This window comes from Eleginops maclovinus, chromosome 6, assembly GCF_036324505.1.
Source record: "Eleginops maclovinus isolate JMC-PN-2008 ecotype Puerto Natales chromosome 6, JC_Emac_rtc_rv5, whole genome shotgun sequence".
Lineage (NCBI taxonomy): Eukaryota > Metazoa > Chordata > Actinopteri > Perciformes > Eleginopidae > Eleginops > Eleginops maclovinus.
Window position 1 is genome coordinate 592871 of NC_086354.1, and position 20445 is coordinate 613315.

Here is a 20445-nt window from a genome sequence, read left to right on the forward strand (position 1 = left end):
TCTTTGGGACTGGGAAGTTGTGATGGAGATCTTTCACTATAACTTTTTATACACCTACAATAAGAGGATATATTTATGTAATTATCTTTTGATATGTCCATCTTTTTCAACTTTTTTATTGATTTCTTTCTGTAACATTTGTGTTGATGTTTTCTTGGCTCTGTATAGACCACTTAATGAAAATCGAAACAATTGGACAGCTTAATAAATCAAAGGAATCATTTGCAGTCCTACTTTGGTTTAAAAAATAATAATCTAAAACATGAATAAGGCAGCAACTAACAATGACTTTCTTTGTCAATTAACCCAAGAATATTTTCTTGGTTTTCAACTGCCATTGAAGACTAAGAAAAGTATCATCATGACTGGCTGACTGATCTACTGACTAATCAATGCATGGCTTCAGCTCTGAGCTCAATCATATGGATCAGTCTTAGTGAAATGTGTCGGCTAAGGTTTCAACACGGGCCCTGCCAGCCTGTCAATACTGCAGTGTGGGGCTTGAATTTGTCAGTAATGGCGGATTACAGAGCAGAGGGGGAAGCGCAGATCCATCCATCCATCCACGCACGCGGCTACCACCTCCTTCCTCTCTCTCCTCGACTCCCTGTTGCTACATTTCCCTCCCCCCTCCTGCAGGCTAATCTTGGTAAACAAACCGGCTGACACCTCTTTTTTCCTCCTGCAGACTAAATCCTCTCCTCTTCCTCCTTCTCCCTCCATCTTCTCCTCATTGCTCCCCAGTCCGCTCTCTGTGACAGGCAACTGGTAACCAGCTGTTGGGAGCCTCTCCAGCTGCCTCCCCTCCCTCACCCTCTCTTCCATCCCTCCTTGCCTCCCTCCCTCTTTCTCTCTCTCCAGCTGCTCAGAGTCCCAGTAGCAGATGGGAAATCAGGCATCATGACACAAATAAATTATCTGCCTACTTCAAAAAGGCGCAGCGAGGGAGTATGCGTGTGTTTGCGCATGTGAAACGCACAAGTGCGCTTTTGCGTGTGTGTGTGAGCATCAGCACGTTTACAGCACACACACAAGAAGATTTGGGGTGCCATCACCGAAAGTCCACTTCCATCAGGGGAATACTAATGTACACACTTCACACCAAACTACTGCAAGGTCACGCGTCACACAAACACCTGCTGACACACACGTAAACTGAGCCACTTAGACCACAAATATGATGAGGAAAGGGATAGAGGGGAGATAACTAGGTGAGAGACAATCACAGAAAGGGAGAGAGAAAGAGAGAGATGGGGGGGGCAATGCACTGCCAAGAGGTAAATCTGTCTTGCTGCCAAGATTCCCAGATAATCAATCACACAAATGACAATGGAGACACACACAGTATGTATACACAAACAAACACACACACGCTCCAGTCCTGCGTCAGGTCTACTCTTCTGCAGGGGGGGGGGGCAGGTTTAAATCCACTGCTCCCATATTAAAACACCATCATCAGCAACTTTCCGAACCTGTTGGAATAATATCACCAGTAACCAGTGGTGGAGGGAGTACTCCGATTGTTACTGAAGTAAAAGTACAAATGCTATGCTCTCGAAATACTCCACTACAATGTATAGTGCTGATTTCAAAATGTAAAAGCCCAAAAGTATTAGCAGCATCAAAGCGTACTTAAAGGTCACGTTCAAGTAAAAGTACTCATTTTGCACAATAGTGTACTGTAAGGTTATAGTCCTCATGCAAAATGGATCTTTTCACAGTGTTATATTTGGATGGTTATTAAATGATCCTGTTTTTATGCATATAAGAACATTTACATGTTGTAGTTTGTCAGTGTGGACCTATAAATATGTTATATACTTTGGATCAGCAGTACAGAACTGCATTATACCATATCAGCATGTCAGGAGTTTGAGTTTTCAAATAAAGAAATAGAGTAAAAAGTACCATATTTGCCCCTCAAATGTAGTGAAGTTTCAAGTAAATGAAAGTCAATTATGTCAAAAATAGTACTCAAGTACAATACGTGAGTATATGTACTTTCCACCAGTGCCAATAACCGAGAAATAAAAGGTTCTTTAAAGACCTCCATGAGTCTCTAGCATCCAACAGAACAGATGAGCAGTGTTGAGCTTCATCTCTCACTGGACAGAGGGAGAGGGTGTGAGGAGGAAGGTAAGGAAGCTGAAGGAAGGGGGGGGGTTCAGGGGTTAAATCTACCAGGCGGAAACACTTAAGACTCCCAAAGGATGGAGTGAAAGGAAATATGGTGCTCATCGTTCAGCCTCACCCCTCACTCCACGTCTACCCATCCTTCCATCCAGCCTCTCCACCCATCCGTGATTGACAGCTGCGCCCCCTCTCCCAGCATGCAGCAGGTAACAGTTATCTATCAAAATAAAGGAACCTCCAACCAAACCAGCACTATTTACTTTGCCACTTTCTGGACTGTACACACGCTGCTTTGTGACCCATGGAAAACACTAATGTAATCGTTTGTAGAAATTGTTCTGAGGTAGTTCCGTGAGGATTTTATTTAAAACTGTAATTAACTGCTTTTTTATTTTTCCCACATGATACATTGATTTCCAAACATCTGTATCAATACCAAACTACCTCCACACAGTTCTAATAAAGCAGAGAGGCTAATTGTTTGAGTTGTAAACCTTCATATTAGCTCATTTTCAAATAAACGGTTATTGAATAATTAGATCTACGCCCAGGTTGTCAGGGGCTTTCTCCCGTTTGGTTAATGCATTGCCTTCTCTTTATTATCTCTGTTTGATGTTTAATCATAGCCATGTAATGGTAAGTTTTGTATTAAAGCGCAATCAGCTACCAGACTTAAAGGGAAGGTTAAGAATTCCTCAATTGCTGGGATTATTGGGAATTGTTTGAACACTGGTTATTGCTGTCATTGATAGAACATCCAGGAACCACCACAGTGTGCACAGAAGGAAGCACTTCCTCCCTGGGCAGACTCTGTAACTGCAGCATGTCTCAGCTTTTCAAATAGTGTAATAGTTTCCAGTAAAAATCACTCAACCATGGAACCCAGGATGAATCAGCTCAGAGAAATAGCTGGGCAAGGTGACCACAGCAGAGCTCTTATCTGTCCTCACAGGATGATTAAGTGTGTCACCACTCGGGAGCAGAGTGCAGCCAAACTCATCTGCTGTGGCTCTCTATAGCTGATTTGACTTCCTCTAATATACATCTTTTCTTACACTTCAACTGGGCTCAACAAACAACAACAGAGCTTGAACCAACGCAAACCAGTTGCCCTAGTTTGTGGTCTCTTTTTCGGGGCATTCACTATCTACCTACCGTACCACACAACTAACATGTGGTTCAAATTAAATGTGTGAAAGAAACCAAGCATTGTGTCGTGATATCTGCTAAAGAAACGAGAGGGACTAAATATTCGAGAAGCATTTCCCTGGAAGCTGTAGCGAGCTGGATTGTATGGCAGCTCTGACAGCATGCATGAGCGGGGGATGGGCGAGACAGGCATGTTATATGTCAACTAAAGTGCTGCACGCAACGCTGTGTGTGCGCAATTGAGATGTAGAATAAAGGTCACAGCACTGCACTCTGCCAGAGTTGTGACCTTGAGCTGCTGATGAAGGCGTGTGTGTGTGTGTGTAATAACCATGCTTAGTGAACAGATGGAGCTTAGCGTACCAGACATACAGTCATTATGACTGACTGACCAGCTTTGTGTGTGGCTCTTTCTAACAAGTGCATCATGAGGTACAGAGAGAACTCCCTGTGACACACACACACACACACACTTTCCCCAGGCATATTTGCAATCCCATTCTAGACCGCACCATCCAATGTGTGTGTGATGACGGGGGCTGCCGGGCCTGCAGCGAGAGTCAGGACGGTGCATGCAGCTCGCCCAGGCGCAGCGCAGGGCTCACCAGCCAACATGGCATCTAGGTCAGGAGTGCTGGATAAATTAAGAGTGACGGCTGAAATGTCAACCACAAAATGCAGGCTTGGTAGGGGGGGAGGTAACACAGAAGCTAGGAGTAGTGGGAACAAGAATGGAGCAAAAAGAGGGTCTCACTATATGTGCGTGTTTGTGTGTGAGAGAGGCCACAGGGCTGCTATTGTGTGTGAATGGGTCAGTGGAGAAAGGGGGCTTTGAGCAACAAAACAAGCTAATGGAAGCTGGGGGGGGGGGCACGTGACGAAGGCAGCAGCGGCGGCACTCGCACAAACAAACATGGAGTTTGCCATTGAGAACTGCTAACCTCTTGTCAGCAACCCCCCTTCTCCTCTCCTTTGCTAGAGACTCCCTCTCTTGACATCTTTGCTTGTTTTCCCACTCCTTCCTCTTAGTGTTTCACCCCTCCCCCAATCTCTTAATCACCCCCCAGCTTTTTTTCTTCCTCTCCATCTCCCTCTTTCTAAACTGCCTGTCTCTGCACATCCGGCTACACAACATTAACTAAGAGATGACACCCTTGAAATAGATAAAACAAACAGTGGGACACACAGAGAGAGACGGTCAGAGAGAGAGAGGGAGAGCGGAAAGAGAGGAGACGGGGAAGAGAGATAGACAGGAAGGGAGGTTTCCTCTATAGAGGAGGGGGAGATGTGGGAGCAAGAGGGAGGAGAGATTATGCTGGTGGCGCCTGTGTGTGTGTGCGCACATGTGTATGGGTGTTGCACACATCTCAGGATATGCAGCTCACAGGAAACAAACAGCTGCAAACACACACACACACACCCGTACACACACACACACACACACACACACAGACACACACACACACCGGCAGTAGACGACACAAAAGGCAAAACACACACAAAACCCCAATGAACCAGCGCCCAAGGCACCGCTGTGTTCTCAAATGTCATGTGCACACAGACACACACACTTCCCCTACACTCCAAACACACACTTTCCCCACCCACATGATAAATAAACACTCGGATGAAATACACTCACACATGAAAACAAATGCACACACACACACACACACACCTGTACGTGAGGCACTTTCTGTGGGGTGAGAGGGGGTGAGGAGAGCGGATGGGAGGCGGGAGGCGCCCATGGGTGGGAGGCCGTGCTGAGGGCAGGTGCTGTGCTCTGCTGGTGGTGTGGCTGGGGGGGCATGTGGGTGGGTTGCGTCTGAGGGTTCTGGTTGGGCGGTACCAAGCCCTGGTTTGGGACCGGAACTCCATGCAGGCTTTGGAAACCCATGGGAGGGGCCTGCAAGGGCTGCCCGCTGCGAGGGGGCTGCTGCGGGGTCTGGAGTAGACGCTGGTCCCCCCCCTGGCTGAGTGGAGCTTCATGTGGCCCTTGGGGGGAGAGACGTACAGTATTAATACAGACTTTCGATTTATAATGCCAACAACCACGCTTTTCTCCTCCCTTCAATTACCAAGGCATGGAAACAGAGCACACTTCAAACAGTAACAAACACTAGCTGGCTGTGGTGCATCCGTTTGTAACAAGGAGAAGAAACACACGTTTATACCGTGTTTTAAAGAAGCATTGAAATAACACAAACAATAGAAACATCAGCTCAATTACAACGTTCATTAAATTGCCAGAAGTCTTTTTCTGTGGTATACAGGAACATCACAGTCTACAGACGAATCACCAGTATATCTGCTGCCCAGTGCTTACCTTGCTGGAGCTGAGATATATTCGGCCCCATTTGAGGACCACGCTGCGGCCCCATGACAGGATACATTTGGGGATGTGATGCATTCGGAGGCATGTTGTGTGGGTGTGGTGAAGACAGAGGGATTTGGGGAGTTCTCTGGGTCAGAGGGTTGGGTGTAGGCTGCAGGGCCGTGTAGCCTGAAGCCTCTGTGGGTATGGCTAGTCCTGCACTAGGGGGCCTGCCTTGTTGGGGAGGTGGTGTTGGGGTTCCCAAAACCCTCATGGGGGACATGGAAGAAGGGGAGGAGTAAGATCCCTGAGCTGGGGGGACAAGGTGGGGCTGGTTTTGGGCCTGGGGAAGATTCTGGGGGTGCATAGGCTGACCCTGCTGCCCTGCCTGCTGCTGCATCTGGGCAGAGAGGGCCTGATGGGGCTGGGATTGGTGTGCTGGTGCGGGGGGGTATCGCTGCCCAGGTTGGCCAGCTGCTGGGCCTGATCCCTGGGTAAACCTCTGGCCGAGCTGCCCTGGTCCCATGGCCTGGCTGGTGTTAGCATTGACATTAGAATTAGCACCCTGACCCATCCCGGGTCCCATGGCTCCATACTGTGCCTGATAGCCGGGGTACTGGCTGGCCCCAAACCCCGCCATGCCCTGCTGGTGCTGGTGGGGGTGTGAAGGCTGTCGGGAAGGGGAATGTGGGAAGCGGGGTGTGTGGCCCATGTTGGGATAGCCCTGGGGTTGTGACTGGGGCTGGGGTTGACGCATCTGGGCTGCCCCTATTCCAACATGTCCCAGGTAGTGAGATGGGTCCTGAGCGGTGGGTTGTGCCATGCTCTGTGGAGGAGGGGCAATGCCCTGTGAAGGGTAGTGTTGGTTCATGTGAGCTGCATTGGGTGTGGGGGGGCCCTGCATCCCGCCATAGTTGCCTTGAGACATCTGGTAGCCCCCCAGCTGGTTGGGGCCAGCCCCAGGTTGTGCAGGAGGCTGCTGATAGGCTGATCTGCTCGGCGGCTGCTGCTGCTGCTGGCCCCAGACTGCCCCCCCACCTCCTCCTGCAGCATCACCAGGGTACCCATGGTGGGCACTGCCAGAGTTAGCCGGGTTATTATGGTAGTGGGAAGCCATACCATTCATGGCCGTGTTCACGTTAGGTGGCCCCTGGCTGGGACCGTTCTGGGCCATCATTCGTCCTACAGCGGCACCAGGTTGATCATAGCCCGTGTAGGGGCCGTGGTCGTACATTTGCCCCAGTTTAGGCTGCCCTGGCCCGGGCCCGGCGCCGTGGATCATCCCTTGGTGGAAGCCCCGGTTTCCCTGGTGCTCATGGTTCAGAGAGGGATTATTCTGCTGGGCTAAAGGGTTGGATTGGGCAGGGGCCGGCTGCTGAGGAAAGCAGTCTCCTAAACCGTCTAATCCATCAGAGAACAGCCCTGCATCATCCCCAAACAAACTCAACATCCCCGGGTCCGCCATGGCTGCGAGAGGGGGGCCAACAGATGGAGGAGTTGTGCTGTACAGTGATGAGCTAATCAGCTAGCTGCTAATATGAAGCCTGCTACTCCATGGTCCTAGTTCCTAGGGAAGAAGAAAAACAAAATTGGAATTAGGGAACGAGACCAAGAGACTCAATGCTCAAAGTAAAAAGCTGAATTAAACCATGAAGGACTTCAAACACAGGCCTAAATGAAAACTTTTTGCAATTCAAAAAAACCAAAAAAAACAAATAGTCCTTCCCCAAAGCACTTAACCCTTTCTTGATAGTCACATAAACTTTAGTTTCCATGTTCATAAGCAGTGCAGAGCTGCAATGGATTCACTTGTTTTTGCAAATGTATCAGTTGCTACCATTCAAGAAAAAATACATGCACCCATTGAAAAATAACTCACATTCACACACACTTCACATTAGCACTGCCCTGAAACCCTCCCCCATCTCAATTTTAGTACCAAACAAAAGAACTTCTTTCTTTTCAAATACACACTCGGAGTCATTCAGTGTGTGTGTGTGTGTGTGTGTGTGTGTGTGTGTGTGTGTGTGTGTGTGTGTGTGTGTGAACAAAGGGCCCAGCAGATGCAACTCTGTTTGAACAGCAGCAGCTGCCATGCAGCAGGACAGAGCTCCAGAGTACACCAGGCAGGCAGCAGCTACTCAAGCCATTCAGCTGGCTAACTAACCAGATGTGTGAGGACCAGGGAGTTAGCCACCTGCTACCTTTCTAGCCTCTGTGTGTGTGTTCAGCTCTCTTAAGTATACGGACAGTAAACATGCATTAAGCAAGTTTACTTTTCCTTTAATAACAGTCATATATGGGTAAAAAATAAGAATACTGGGTGTGCAAAGGGGTGATTAACAGCAGAGGGACTGTGCAGCCTGAATGAGTGGTGGCTGGAGGTAGGTGGGTCTTAGCACGCATGAACGAGTGTGTGTAGGCATTATGTCGGAGACCAGGATGGGGAGAATTGTGTGTTGCCCAAGTTAACTTTGGTAGAGTTCCCCTCCCCCTCTCACCTCATTTATTTTTCCACTACATCCCTCCCACTCTTTTTCCTCACCCCCATCGTGGCCATGGGTTTGCTTTTTAGTAAATATGTTGTAGCTCAGTGAGTTTCAGGGTGTTTTGGTGTTGCTATGTTTGAGTGTTCAGGTGGCTGTGACTATCAGAGGTGGACCGCTCAGTAATCATCAGAACCATCAGTATGTTATATTGACTTTTTATTTATTGCAACAATAACTGGCAGATTCTGAATAGCTACTATACTTCACAAAAACTGTCTGCTTCCTGTCACAGAAGATGTTTTTTCTTCAGGATAAAAACAATTTTGGAATTCAATTTCCATTTGCAACATCTGCCCAACAACTGAGAGCATCCATTGCTTTGCCAATGCTAGAATCTAGTCCCCAAAATGTTGCAAAAATATATTTAATGTTTGATTTAGGGGTGGGCATTTGATTACATTTTCTTAATAGAATTAATTTGATTAATCATTAATATTTGTATATTAAAATTCATTATTTATTTAACTTTTTATATATTAAAAATGCAATGAAAATACAGCCCGTTTTTCCTCAGTCAGATCTTTATTACAAGAAGAACAATTCTTGTGGCAGTTAAACCGGACGGTAAAACCAATGGTAAAACTTGAAGACATGCACTGCGGTGCTCTAAAGCAGAGGAGCCTGCAGCTGTGAGGCGGCGCTCTTAAACACAATTGACCCTTGTTTGTTCCAAAATAATAATGAAAAACCAAACAAAAAACAATCATGTTAAACAATAACTTAACATAATAATACTTAGGTCTGCCAGGTTTTGTCAAAATGTAACTCAAAACTATCCAAAAGGCACCGGGTCGATAAAGAGAGTGAGAGAGAGATTAGTCTACCTAACAATTAATTAGGCTGATTAACAAAGCTTCATAAAAAATAACTAGTAGCTCACATACAACTTCAGCACCAGTCTACTGATTTTTGTTGATAAGCATGTTAAATTGCTCTGGGGTCAGATGCGACTGCAGCCTGGTGACCGTCAGTCCAGCCGCCAAAAACACCCGCTCTGAGGGGACTGACGTTGCCGGGATGCACAGGTACCTCTGTGCTAACTTGGCCAGCCTGGGAAACCTTATTCCATTCATTTTCCACCAGTCTGTAGGGGTGCAATCCAGGGGTGGGGGAGTCTCCCTCAGAAAGGTCTGAAGTTCTGCTTCGATGTAGTTTTATCAATACAAATTAACGTGATTGACGGAATTCTTAATCAATTATTGATCGCTGATTAATTATGCCCTTCCGTAGTTTGATCATTAAACATACTTTTAAAGTGAAGTTTCTGAGGGACCATACACAATACTCAGTCAGAAAGCCATTTGCATGACACAGGGCTAGAGGAACACAGCCTTCTGCCTCCACAATGGCTGATTGGAGCATCTACTCTTGTTGTGTAAATAGAAATTAACACCCCCTACATCCATGTCTCTATGGCTCATAAATAGTCTATCAACAGAAAGACAGGTGCTAGAATGATTGTGGTCACAAACAGGCAGGGTATGCAAGGAGATACCATACAAGATCTTAAAGCTTCAAAAGTGCTTCTCAGGTTCTGTCCGTTTAAGTGGTAATTCTATAAATGTAGGTAATGTGATGTAACCACTGTGTGCTAATGACTCAGTAAAGCTAACATAGCATGAATGTCAAACAGATAAACATCTCTGTATTCTCCACACTATCTGGTTCACTTAAGTCACAGCTACAGCTTTATTCCGACGGAACATTATATCAGAACTGAGTAATTAGTTAAATCATCAAAACACAACATTTTGACTAATTGAAAAAAAATAAGAAATCAGACAATTCATCTGTGTGTGGCTAACAGTATAGAGTCAGGGGGGTGAGAGACTAACAGCACTATGGGGCTGGATTACAGATTTGTTTATTTAAAAAATATATATATAATAATATGATATAGTAGTTTTAGTTTTATGCAAACACACAACACCCACAAAGACTAAACAGAAAAGCAGAGAAGTGTCAGTCTCAAAGAAGCCATACGCCTGTACAAAGTTAAAGCCGTGAGGAAGCTGTGGCCATTACAGAACTTGTGTTGTGATACAAGATCAGTGTTGTAAGCAGCAGCACTGCAGAGTTACATCACTTCCTGTGCATTTCAATCACTTCAGGAAGATGAAAAAAAGTTCCTGCATGTGAGCAGGTAAGAGTTCTTGAGTGTAATTTCATATCCTTTGCAGCAATTTACAACGCAGGCAACTGACTTCCTGTCAGCTCAGTGAGAGGCACACTACACAGTGAATTTTACAATGCAGAAGGAATTTAGTGGTAAAAGCACTTTCTGTGTACTCTGTATCTTTAGCAGCCTTCATCGGATCAGAGGGGGAGGTAAAACATGAAACACACACACACACACACACACTTTGGCATTGAGGCCCAGCTGTCACCGCAGAAGGAATTAGGTGAACGGTCAGTGTGCTGCTTTAGACGCCAAATCTCATCAAAGGATGAGGCGTTTTACCCCCCACCTCCCCTTCCCCAGGCTCCTGCCATAACACATGTGCCAAGGAACCCAGCACAGGAGAGCCCGTATCTAAGATAACAACCCCAGCAACCCAAGACAGGTCTGGCAAAATGCTGATGCTGCCTCAACATTTTTGCTGTATTGCTGTCCGCCATCACCTGGGGATACAGAGTGATGGCCAATCATATCTGTTCAGTTTGCGTCACCAGCATCAGAATAAGGGAGCAAACCATTACTGCCCTAAAAACATTGCCCAAGTCAGGATATACTGCTGTGCAGCGCCTTGACATCTGATAGCCCTCAGTCTGGACTTTGTAGCTCATATTTCATGTTTCAATTGGTACCTGTAGCAACACAGCCCCATCGGTGAGGACAAATGATCATCAAGAGAACCAGAAGTTAAAGAAACTGCAGACCAGGCGCTCAGCCTCCTGCGATACAGCCAGACAGACAAACTGAGGGCAGTGACAGAGTGAAGACGTGTAGTAACAACTGAGATTCTTTGTTAACGTATGTGGTTTCACACGACCACACTGATGTTTATCTGTGTTTTCGGAAGTGACAGCCACAAACTCAAGATGTAAACAACACGGGTCAGTTTGAAGGGTTAAGACTCAAAGACTTATCAACAAACTCCTTCATCCCTGTTTAAAAGCCATTCCTCCTCTCCTTTATTGTTGGTGCCCCAGCAGCACTATTTAACACAATCCTTCATTTTGAAAACATCCAATACTGAATCTCAGCAAGGTGCCAGCCTCCAAACATGCGGATGTGCGAGCCCCAAATAATACAAATTTTAAAAAATGGCTTAAAAAAAAGCTATCGATATTCTTGTGGAAACTTCCATTTGACTTGTTTGTTATAGCTTTAATTCGTGGGAAATGATACAAACACACTCTGACAGCTGAGATGCTTTGAGGATGGCTAGGACCTTGTAATCCAAAGCAAAACATTTCCCAAAATAAAACTTAAATTACTGTAAGGACTCTGACCTTGAAGAGGCTGACATTTTTACGAGACAGAATATGAAAAAGGCACACAAGCCTGTAAGTCAGACAGTAATTCACAGTTCCACCTCACCTGAGAGTAATCACTGTGTGGCTCTAACGCTTATAGTCATAGCCGACTTAATACAATAACTGACATTCACCAGCTAGGCTCAGGAATTCACACTGGCTGTGCAGCTCTGTGAAATCACCATTATTGAGGCCATTCACTGAGCCAAGCTGAAAACACGCAGTGTCACTGCCAAGTTCAACGGACACATTCACTGGCTGCAGTGCACTGGAGAGGGGCCTTTAGTTTACAAAACACAAAGAAACTAAGAAACATCCTTCAATGCCCAACCCCATCAGAAAGCTAACATTTATTTGACTTTCACATAGATGTATGTTCAAATTAAAGCAGAGTGCATCTACTTTAATACATTATTTATTTAAGATCCCTGGAAAGCTGCAGGTCTGTCTAAAGTTTTTGATAACAATGCCTACATCAGGTGATCTCACCAAGTGTGTAAATCACTGACTTCAGCTAGTGTAAACATTGGTTTGCTATGAAAACCTGCAGGTGCCTGACCCTCCACTACACACCAAACGAACCCAGCTCTACACATTTAAATATGCATGTAGTTCTGCCAGTATCCATGAACAAATCTAGATCCGATGGCTTCGCAATACCCCTTCCTTTTGCTTTTTCGTCAAATTTGCTGGCTTTGTTTGACACATCATACTAGATCAAACAGCTGCACATCTTTGTGTGTGTGCGGTGTTGGTTTGGGTTGCAGGGAGGAAGAAAGACTAGCCGACAGTGGTTGAATGCAGCGCTGTCTGTGCTGCTGAAAGTTTGCCAGCTAAACTGTCTGTAGCCTGCAGGCTTTACTACAGGAAATTTCTGCCATGTCAACAGCGCTTCTGCTCGGAGACACAGGCAGGCAGAGACAAACAACACAGCCAGAGAAACAAAACGCACCACAAGCTCAGCACTAGACACCTGAAGTAGTGAGTGATCTTCCTCTTCCTCTGGAGAACACGTGTGCACCCACCCACCTCCCATTACCACTAGGATCTAAGCCGCTATAATTTATACCTTTGTTCCCAAATGGAGGACAGCACGCAGAAGCTGGCTAGCTGTGTGTGTAATTACGCTCAAGTGAGGGGATGCAGGGCCTTGTGTTTGGGGCTGGGATTTGAGGCCCGGAAGGAAGGAAAAGAGAAGAGGAGGTGGAGAGAGGGGGGGGGATCAAGAAAGCAAGAGAAGAATAAGAGAAGCAGTGAAGCTAGAGAAAATCTGGTTATTTTACGCACGGCTGCGTCGTTAATGAACAGTGTGTGTGTGTGTGTGTGTGTGTTGCGTTTCGGTGTGGGGGGTGGGTCAGCAGGAAAGGGCTGTGTTTATCCAATCTGTTCCCTGTCTTTAACATGTGCTAGGAAAAACCACTGGCCGGCTACCAGTCTGATCCCAGAGGACGCAGGACCAGCATGGGGGGGGGGGGTCTAGTCATGTCCAATGAGTGCGTGCTGAATCGGATGCAGTTGTGTGTGGGATGATGACAGATTTTAAAGAGCTTTTCTAACTCATTGGGATCCTTAAGATGAGAAAGAAACCTCGCAGATTCAAGGTCATAAGAAAGAAGAAAGCCTTTTTTATCTGGCACAGTAGCATGAGACATCTTTTCATATTTTTTCATGTCAACTGTTGTCCTGTTCCACATTCTTTCATGGCTACAACTCTGTGTTTATAATGGCTACAGAGACATGGATGTGTAGGGGAGATGATGAGGAAAAAAACTCTCTCACGATGCAGACTGCCCAAATGACACCTAAAGAGCTTCTACTTTTACAATAGGAGCAAAAAACATGTGATGTCCACAGAAACGGACTCCGAAGATGCGGCTCGACACATTTGAATTTGAGCCAAGTCACTATGGATTCAGAATACTGCAAACCCACTGAGGAGCACTGTTTCTGTTGGGGTCTGCTCTACTCATCTTCTTAGGGATCACCTAATATAAGGTACAAAACCTCAATTGGGCTGAAGCAGATCATGAAAGACATGCTAAACCTACTAGTTCAAATTCTCTCTGCACTCTGACTCCAAGCATGAACAATCTTGATACAGGTTGAATTCCCTAAAACCAAAGAGTATTTTCCCCCAGAACAATAACTGAACTTACAGTACTTGAGTGCAGACATTTGCTGTGGTATCAGAATAGGCATTTCATCTGAGCAATACAATATCCATCTAAATCCTTAGACTCCATTCGTACAATCTATATGTTCAAAGTCAGATTCAAAACTTTTTTCTCATGACGATTTAAGACCAACTTTAAAAGAACTTTCTTTGTGAGGTTCCACTTTCTTTATTCTTATTGTGCCAAAAAGCTTGATGGTGCTCTGAGCATGCAAACTCAAACTAAAAATGAGCGTTGGTGGACCCTGCTTGATTTATGTAAGAGGAATACAGTAAATCCTTTTAAAGAGTAGTTATCAAAACAAATTACGATTGCAATGCTATTGAAATTAATTAATTCAGTGACTTAATATCTGCACAAACTCTGTTAAAAGTTCCCATCCCCCTGTATTTCTAAGTTGCAATTTCTTTTATGCAAATACTCTAATAGTGGAGTAAGAATTGTTATGCTAACAGAAAAAAGTGGTTTCAGGTGATGGGGAAATGCTCAGTGATGCAGATGAGCTATCACAGGCAGAGCCCCGATTACAGGCTTCGGGGAAACCCCTGCTTCAAAAACGATACGATTTGTCACAACCTGGGAGTCTCTTCAGCATGTTAAAAAAACACCAGTGGTTTTGGGCTGCGGAGAGATTTGTCATCCATGTGTAACGAACAGTAAGATCAAACATTTCTGGGCATCATCACAGGCAGAACTTTCCAGTTTAGATTTTTGTTTCCAAATAAGACATAAATTAAACTAAAATATTGCTGTATGCAAACAGGAAGGCACACAGTACATACAGCTGGCTGTTTTTGCGTGCTTCTCCCACACCTCCACAATCAATCACTGATATTGACATGCCCTTTTAGACCAATGGGACAGGCAGGTCCGGACCGCATCCCCAGAGACTGTCCGGTTCCCCTCCCATGCCCCATCTGCCTGCTTGCTAACAACCAATTAACTTCCTTAGTCCTTCCTATAACGCTGTGGACATGGACACACGGACACACGGACACACACACACACACAGTTCTAAGCACTTTCAGCAGAGTAACACCTTCAGAAGGATCAGAATCAGGCTGCTAGTGCTATATATAATAAACATTAGCTACCAGAAATGGACAACAAGCAGCAGTGTCAGTTCACAGGAACAGGTTTAGTGGAGGGTGCATACATAATAATCATCCTGCACATTATTCCTTTTTCATACATCCCTTTGACCTCGTGTCCATCTACATCTTCATATTTGGATGTTGATTCCACAAGCAAGCAGCACTTAACCTTTCATCAGCCTTGGAGAGAAATGCTAAAGAAAAGTGGAAGGATGTGTGGATGCCACAACAGTGCCATTTAACCACCGCATGTTAAACAGATGATTCTCAGCGATGGGATTCATCAGCCACTCATGACACCAACTCCAACATATTTACAGTGGAGGGTCCGGTGACTTGGCTTGGCTTGTTTTTTTTTCGGCAGAAGAAAGGTTAGATGCTGTGCGAGAGCTGAAGGATGAGGGAAAACAGGATACGACACATATCGACAGTGGGAGGGGTCAAGGACGGATTCAAAAGGCATACACACACTTGGGTCAGAGATGTACTCGACAGGCCGTCTCCTTTATCACACATACAGCCCACACACAACACTCGAGAGCTGCATTAACGCCAGCCTCTCTTCTAGGCACAGCACTCGGTCCAGAAGGCCTTCGCTGCAGGAGGGGGATGGAGGAGGCGAGTGCGGAGGAGGAGGGAGGGAGGGAGAGACAGGTGAGAGGGAGGGATGAGAGAAAGCGAGAGAGACAGCGATGACACTCAGTTTTGAATGTCACTGTGGTGCTAAAGACCCCCGCTAACCTTTTGGCTGGAAATGAGAGGACTGGAAGAAGGGGGGGAGAGAAGGGGGGAGCAGACAGCCAGGGAGAGATGGAGAGAGAGGGGGAGAGATCGAAAGGGTGAGAAAGAAAAGAGGGCGCTCATGCATAGTAGAAAGGGAGTGGGAGGGAGGGTGGCTGAGGGGGGAAGGTGGAGCGATACATGGCGAGATGAAAGAGATGGAGACAAACAACAGCAGCACTTCTGCTAACAGGCCTGCCATCCATGACACATGATGATGGGAGACAAAATGGCCACCCTAACAACACCAGCCTCAGATACCCAACACCAGGCTTTCAGCACCAAGATTCCAACAGGCGCACCACAGCATCAGGTCCCCCCCCACCTTGCACAGGAACACCACGTCTGCTCAGTAGTGTATTGGAGTCACCTCCAATACGTTACACAGAGATACTGAGGAAAGGTTCTGGATTGTACTTCTTGTGCATTGACTGTCAAAAGGCTGCTGTGACAAAACTATTTCCCAACTTGGGATGAAAAAAGCATTTATCTATCTATCTACCTGAACCTATTTCAGATGTGTTTTATCCCCTTGCTAAACCCTGGAAGTCTGAGTGCTTTCTGGACATGTTCTCACATCCAGTGGAAATAAGTTTCTTGGTGATGAGATTAAACAGTTTGCTAACTCGACTTTGTGGAACAACGAGGGACAGTTTAGTTTTTACATCTTGTAGATTAATTGATAATGAAAATAATCGTTTAGTACAGGCTGTTGTCACCTAGCCAATGTACAGTTACAATATATAGCTTTATGGTGCTGATGTTAGCTTTTCATCTTGAGTTATTACACTTACTATAAAAGACAGTCCCTTCACATCCATCAAACAGTTTTAAGATGCTAACAATAATTATTTTTTCAGTAAAATGTTAAAAACTGTTTGGGAACTTCTATTTAAACTACAGAAGCGTATCATTGGACCTAAAATGTGATTGGCTGCTAATGCATCAAGTTCAACATGGAAATCACTTAAAGCAGCACAGAAAGTCAAAGTGAAAATGTGCTTTTGATAAAAACTTCCTCTCAGCCTCCAGCCCTTACCCATAGCTTTACTCGATATTTATCAATATTGTAAATAAAACCTAAACTCTGGTTAGTGTGACAGATTTTTGAACTGATAATTAAACGTGAAAGGGGTAGAAAATTAGTGAGAAGGGGAGACTTTCTTCAAGAGAGAAGAAAGAGAGAAATTGGTGAACAACACACAGCAAAAAATCAAATCAGATGGGAGGGACAAAGACATGAACAATGGCCATTTTCACTGGCAGAGTAGAACAACATCATTGTTGTCAGCTCAACACTTAGTGCTCAATACATGCCATGACTTTTAGTCCTCTCATTTGCACAAACAAACTGCCCTTGGCATCAGGCCCTTCTTCCTACACGTTCATAAGGCTAGATGTCATGCTCCGAAAAACCTCCTGAATACAGTAAGTGTTTGTTAAAAGGTCAATAGAAGGTGGCACATTGTGAGTTAAGATTTTCAGATAACGAAAGCCGATCGCACTATTGATTCATAGGTCAGGGCCGGCTTATTCAAAATGAGACACACGGACGGACACCTGTTCAAAACAAAGTTTCTTTCACTCTTCCACAAGCTAGCATTCAACAAACAAGGCCATGGCATACAGTGGCTTGGCTAAATCTTTATGGTCATTACAAATATTGGTTTGTTTGTTGCGCTTAGATAGGATAATGGGTGTAAAAATGTGGAGAATGAGCAACAGTGCATGGATATTAGACCGGATTGAACTGCGGCATACTGTAAAATCTCAATTAACTGTTCAATCTTAATGTTGTCTTCGTAGAGAATAGAGAGTCCCTTTGCTGCATGTGGTGTATATACACATGTATTACCCCTAGTGTAAGGTGGCCATGTCGGGGAAATTACTGGGCATTGGACTGAAGTCAAACATTAGCATGACAAAAATATACTTTAAGCTTATGAAACAGAGCGCACAGTATTTCTTTTTTTAAAGAATAGGCAATCTATTTTGCTTTAGACAATTAAATGGGCCCAATAACGCAGTACATACATCCAATAAATAACTCATGGATGAGAGTTCTACTATTAAACAGCATAAAACCCTTTTGTATTATTTCAAACTACATCAGATATTAAAATCTAAATATATCATCCAAGATGTCCGAACATGTATACTGGATGTGGGGAAATTTCAACTTTGAGTCACATCTTCAGATTAGTCCACATCAAATGTCTCTTTAAGAAGCTGCCTCAACTTTAACCACAAGAAAATGCAGAGACACACGGTGGAAGACTAAACAGTGCTGAACATCTGTTGTGTGTGTGTGTGTGTGTGTGTGTGTGTGTGTGTGTGTGTGTGTGTGTGTGTGTGTGTGTGTGTGTGTGGTCGGGGCCTCTTATCTCTCCCTCTGTGGCCCGCTAAACATGACTAGCTGCCATCTTGGCTCACAGAGACAAGGTGGTGGGGGTAGCAGCCCTTTGATTATATGGCAGACGCGAGGAAGAAAAAGAACGAACCAGCACATGTAGACTGGATGTATGGAACTGTGAATAAAACTGAACATTTGACCAGTGTGTGTGTTGGGGATGAAGAGCGTTGTGGGTTTTTGTGTTTATTATCTTTGGCCCAGACAGCAAAGTTCCGTGAGAGCAGAGGGTGACTGACCATTATGCAAGTTGACCGATTACAGAACACATAATGGAGAAAGGGTGCAGGATAGCACGCAATAAAGTCGCTTTATAAAGAAATAAGAGACAAAACTGTGGTTTGTTAAAGTGCTGCTGTGAAGTCTGAAGTAGTAAACGGACACGGGCAGGTGTTTTATGCTGCTTTTTGGCCGTCCATACAATGTAACAAGTGTAGCCGGAGAGAACGACAAACTTCGGTCGTAGGATACAATGTCACAAACAAAAGCCAAAACGCGGAAAGCGCAGCGTTACTTTTTGTTCTTTAAACCTCGACAAAAAGTGAAGCGAAAGATTAATAAAGTTACATTTCCTTGCCCAAGAGCTACACTTCGACCGATAACCGCCTAGAGCAGGTTTCTAGCTAGCTTGAGGGGCTAATAAGTAGTGTTCGCCCGTACACAATGGGGATGAGAGCTGGCTAGCAGAACTTCGGTGTCCTAGCACTGGGCTAACCTCCAGCGGCTAGCACGGCTAATTAGCCTATCAGCAGTATTTCGCACCGTCGTTCCGGACCAGGGAACGCTCCTCTCATCTCGGTTTTTATAGCACTCAAAGACTTTCCACTCTATTGAAACGCTGTTCACACGGATTAAAGTATGTTCCGTATGTGTAAATTGTTTTTTGTAAGGTAAAACGTGGTAAAAACAACGTGAAAAACACGGTTGTATGGAATGACCGCCTGGCCTCACTGCCCCCACCCCCCTCTCCTCCACGGCTCTGTCCCTTCCGTCCATAAAACTAGCGACTACTACGGACACTTTGCGCTGTCCTCTTTCCATAAAAACATAGGCATTTAGTTTAAATACAGAAACCAGTCCCAAGTTTAAAGTAAACACATGTTCAATAAAGCATGGCGAAGCGTTCAGGCCAATATTTGCCAAATATTCTCCGCTGGGAGTCTCACTCAGCTCCTCTCATTCAGGCGGCCAGTGACTCACCTCTACGCTCGAGCCACCTCGTGTCTCCTGAAAGCTTCAACACAATTAGCTAACAGGGCTAACACTTACACTTTAAAAGTCAATTCAGTAAAATTTTCATATTACAAAATTCAACAAGTTATCATGGCACCGGACTACAGAATGGAAAGGCTCTCCGTCCTGTATGGAGGCTTTTCTTTCCACTTTTCAACTATCTGTGGGACTGCTGTGCGTGTGTGACCGATGCAGCGGGTGGCAGAGCTAAAATTGCTATTGTTAGCATGTCGGCATGGTAGCTACATAGACCTTCAATGACTTTATGTTGAAAAGAGAACATAAAACAGAGGCTTAATGAAACAGTAGCCTTTAACGCAAGCTTTCCAATGAGTACGCTTTGAATGAAATGCAAACCCAACTCGCACTGCATATTAAAGAGTGCGATAGCGTTGGAAAAGTATGGAAAACTTACTAATAAGAAAGAAAATAAACGCTAGTGAATTAGTCTCTGTGAATACAATCAAACCCTCTCACTCTTACTGAATTATACTCGACACAATTTAAACTGCACTCATTCAAAAGGGGTATTTGTTAGCTTACCCAACAAGCTCGGTCACTTCGGGCTTTTATCAAATCAACTCCTCGTTAGTAGAGTATCTCCGCTGGCTTGAAAAAAAATCCACCGTGGTCCTTTCCCGTTTGAAATATAAATAAACAGAGAAAAAAAGTTCAAGTTTTGTTATTCATCAAATATTTCTCCGGCGTGTCTCGCATCCGCGACCTCGCCGACAAGTGTGCGTTGCTCTTCTCTCCTTTGTGTTAATTTCACTCAAATCGAGTTTAATCCGATCGATCCCTCGGCTGGTCGCGCTCCCGAGTCCTCCCCTCCAGACACTCGCTCACCTTCCTCGGCCAGGGGGGGCGCGCTCCCGAGAATCTCATATAGATAAACAGGCGGCGTGCGCGGTCACTGACCCCGCCGTGCCCGTGTGACGCTCAGTGTGGGGATGGTAAAGTAACATACATGCTTACGCCAGTATTGAGCTATGGTTTGGAGTTTGTAGCTGACTCCAAATTACACTGTTTTGTTTAATTTAAAAGAAATATAGGATTTTTTTGTACCATAAAAGAAGCAAGAAGCTGTTTTGAATCAACAAATTGTGTCTATATATATATATATATATAT

At 45.0% G+C, this 20445-nt stretch overlaps 1 protein-coding gene across 1 annotated transcript in view; it reads right to left on the reverse strand.

Annotated features, from left to right (window-relative positions):
* Positions 1-20155, reverse strand: part of chd7 (chromodomain helicase DNA binding protein 7) — a 58466-nt gene extending 38311 nt beyond the window's left edge. The window contains 3 exon segments of the mRNA XM_063885756.1: positions 4961-5277; positions 5609-7163; positions 19860-20155. Coding sequence (XP_063741826.1) covers positions 4961-5277; positions 5609-7061 — 1770 coding nt within the window. The 5' untranslated portion in view covers positions 7062-7163; positions 19860-20155.
* Positions 20156-20445: the final 290 nt, after the last annotated feature.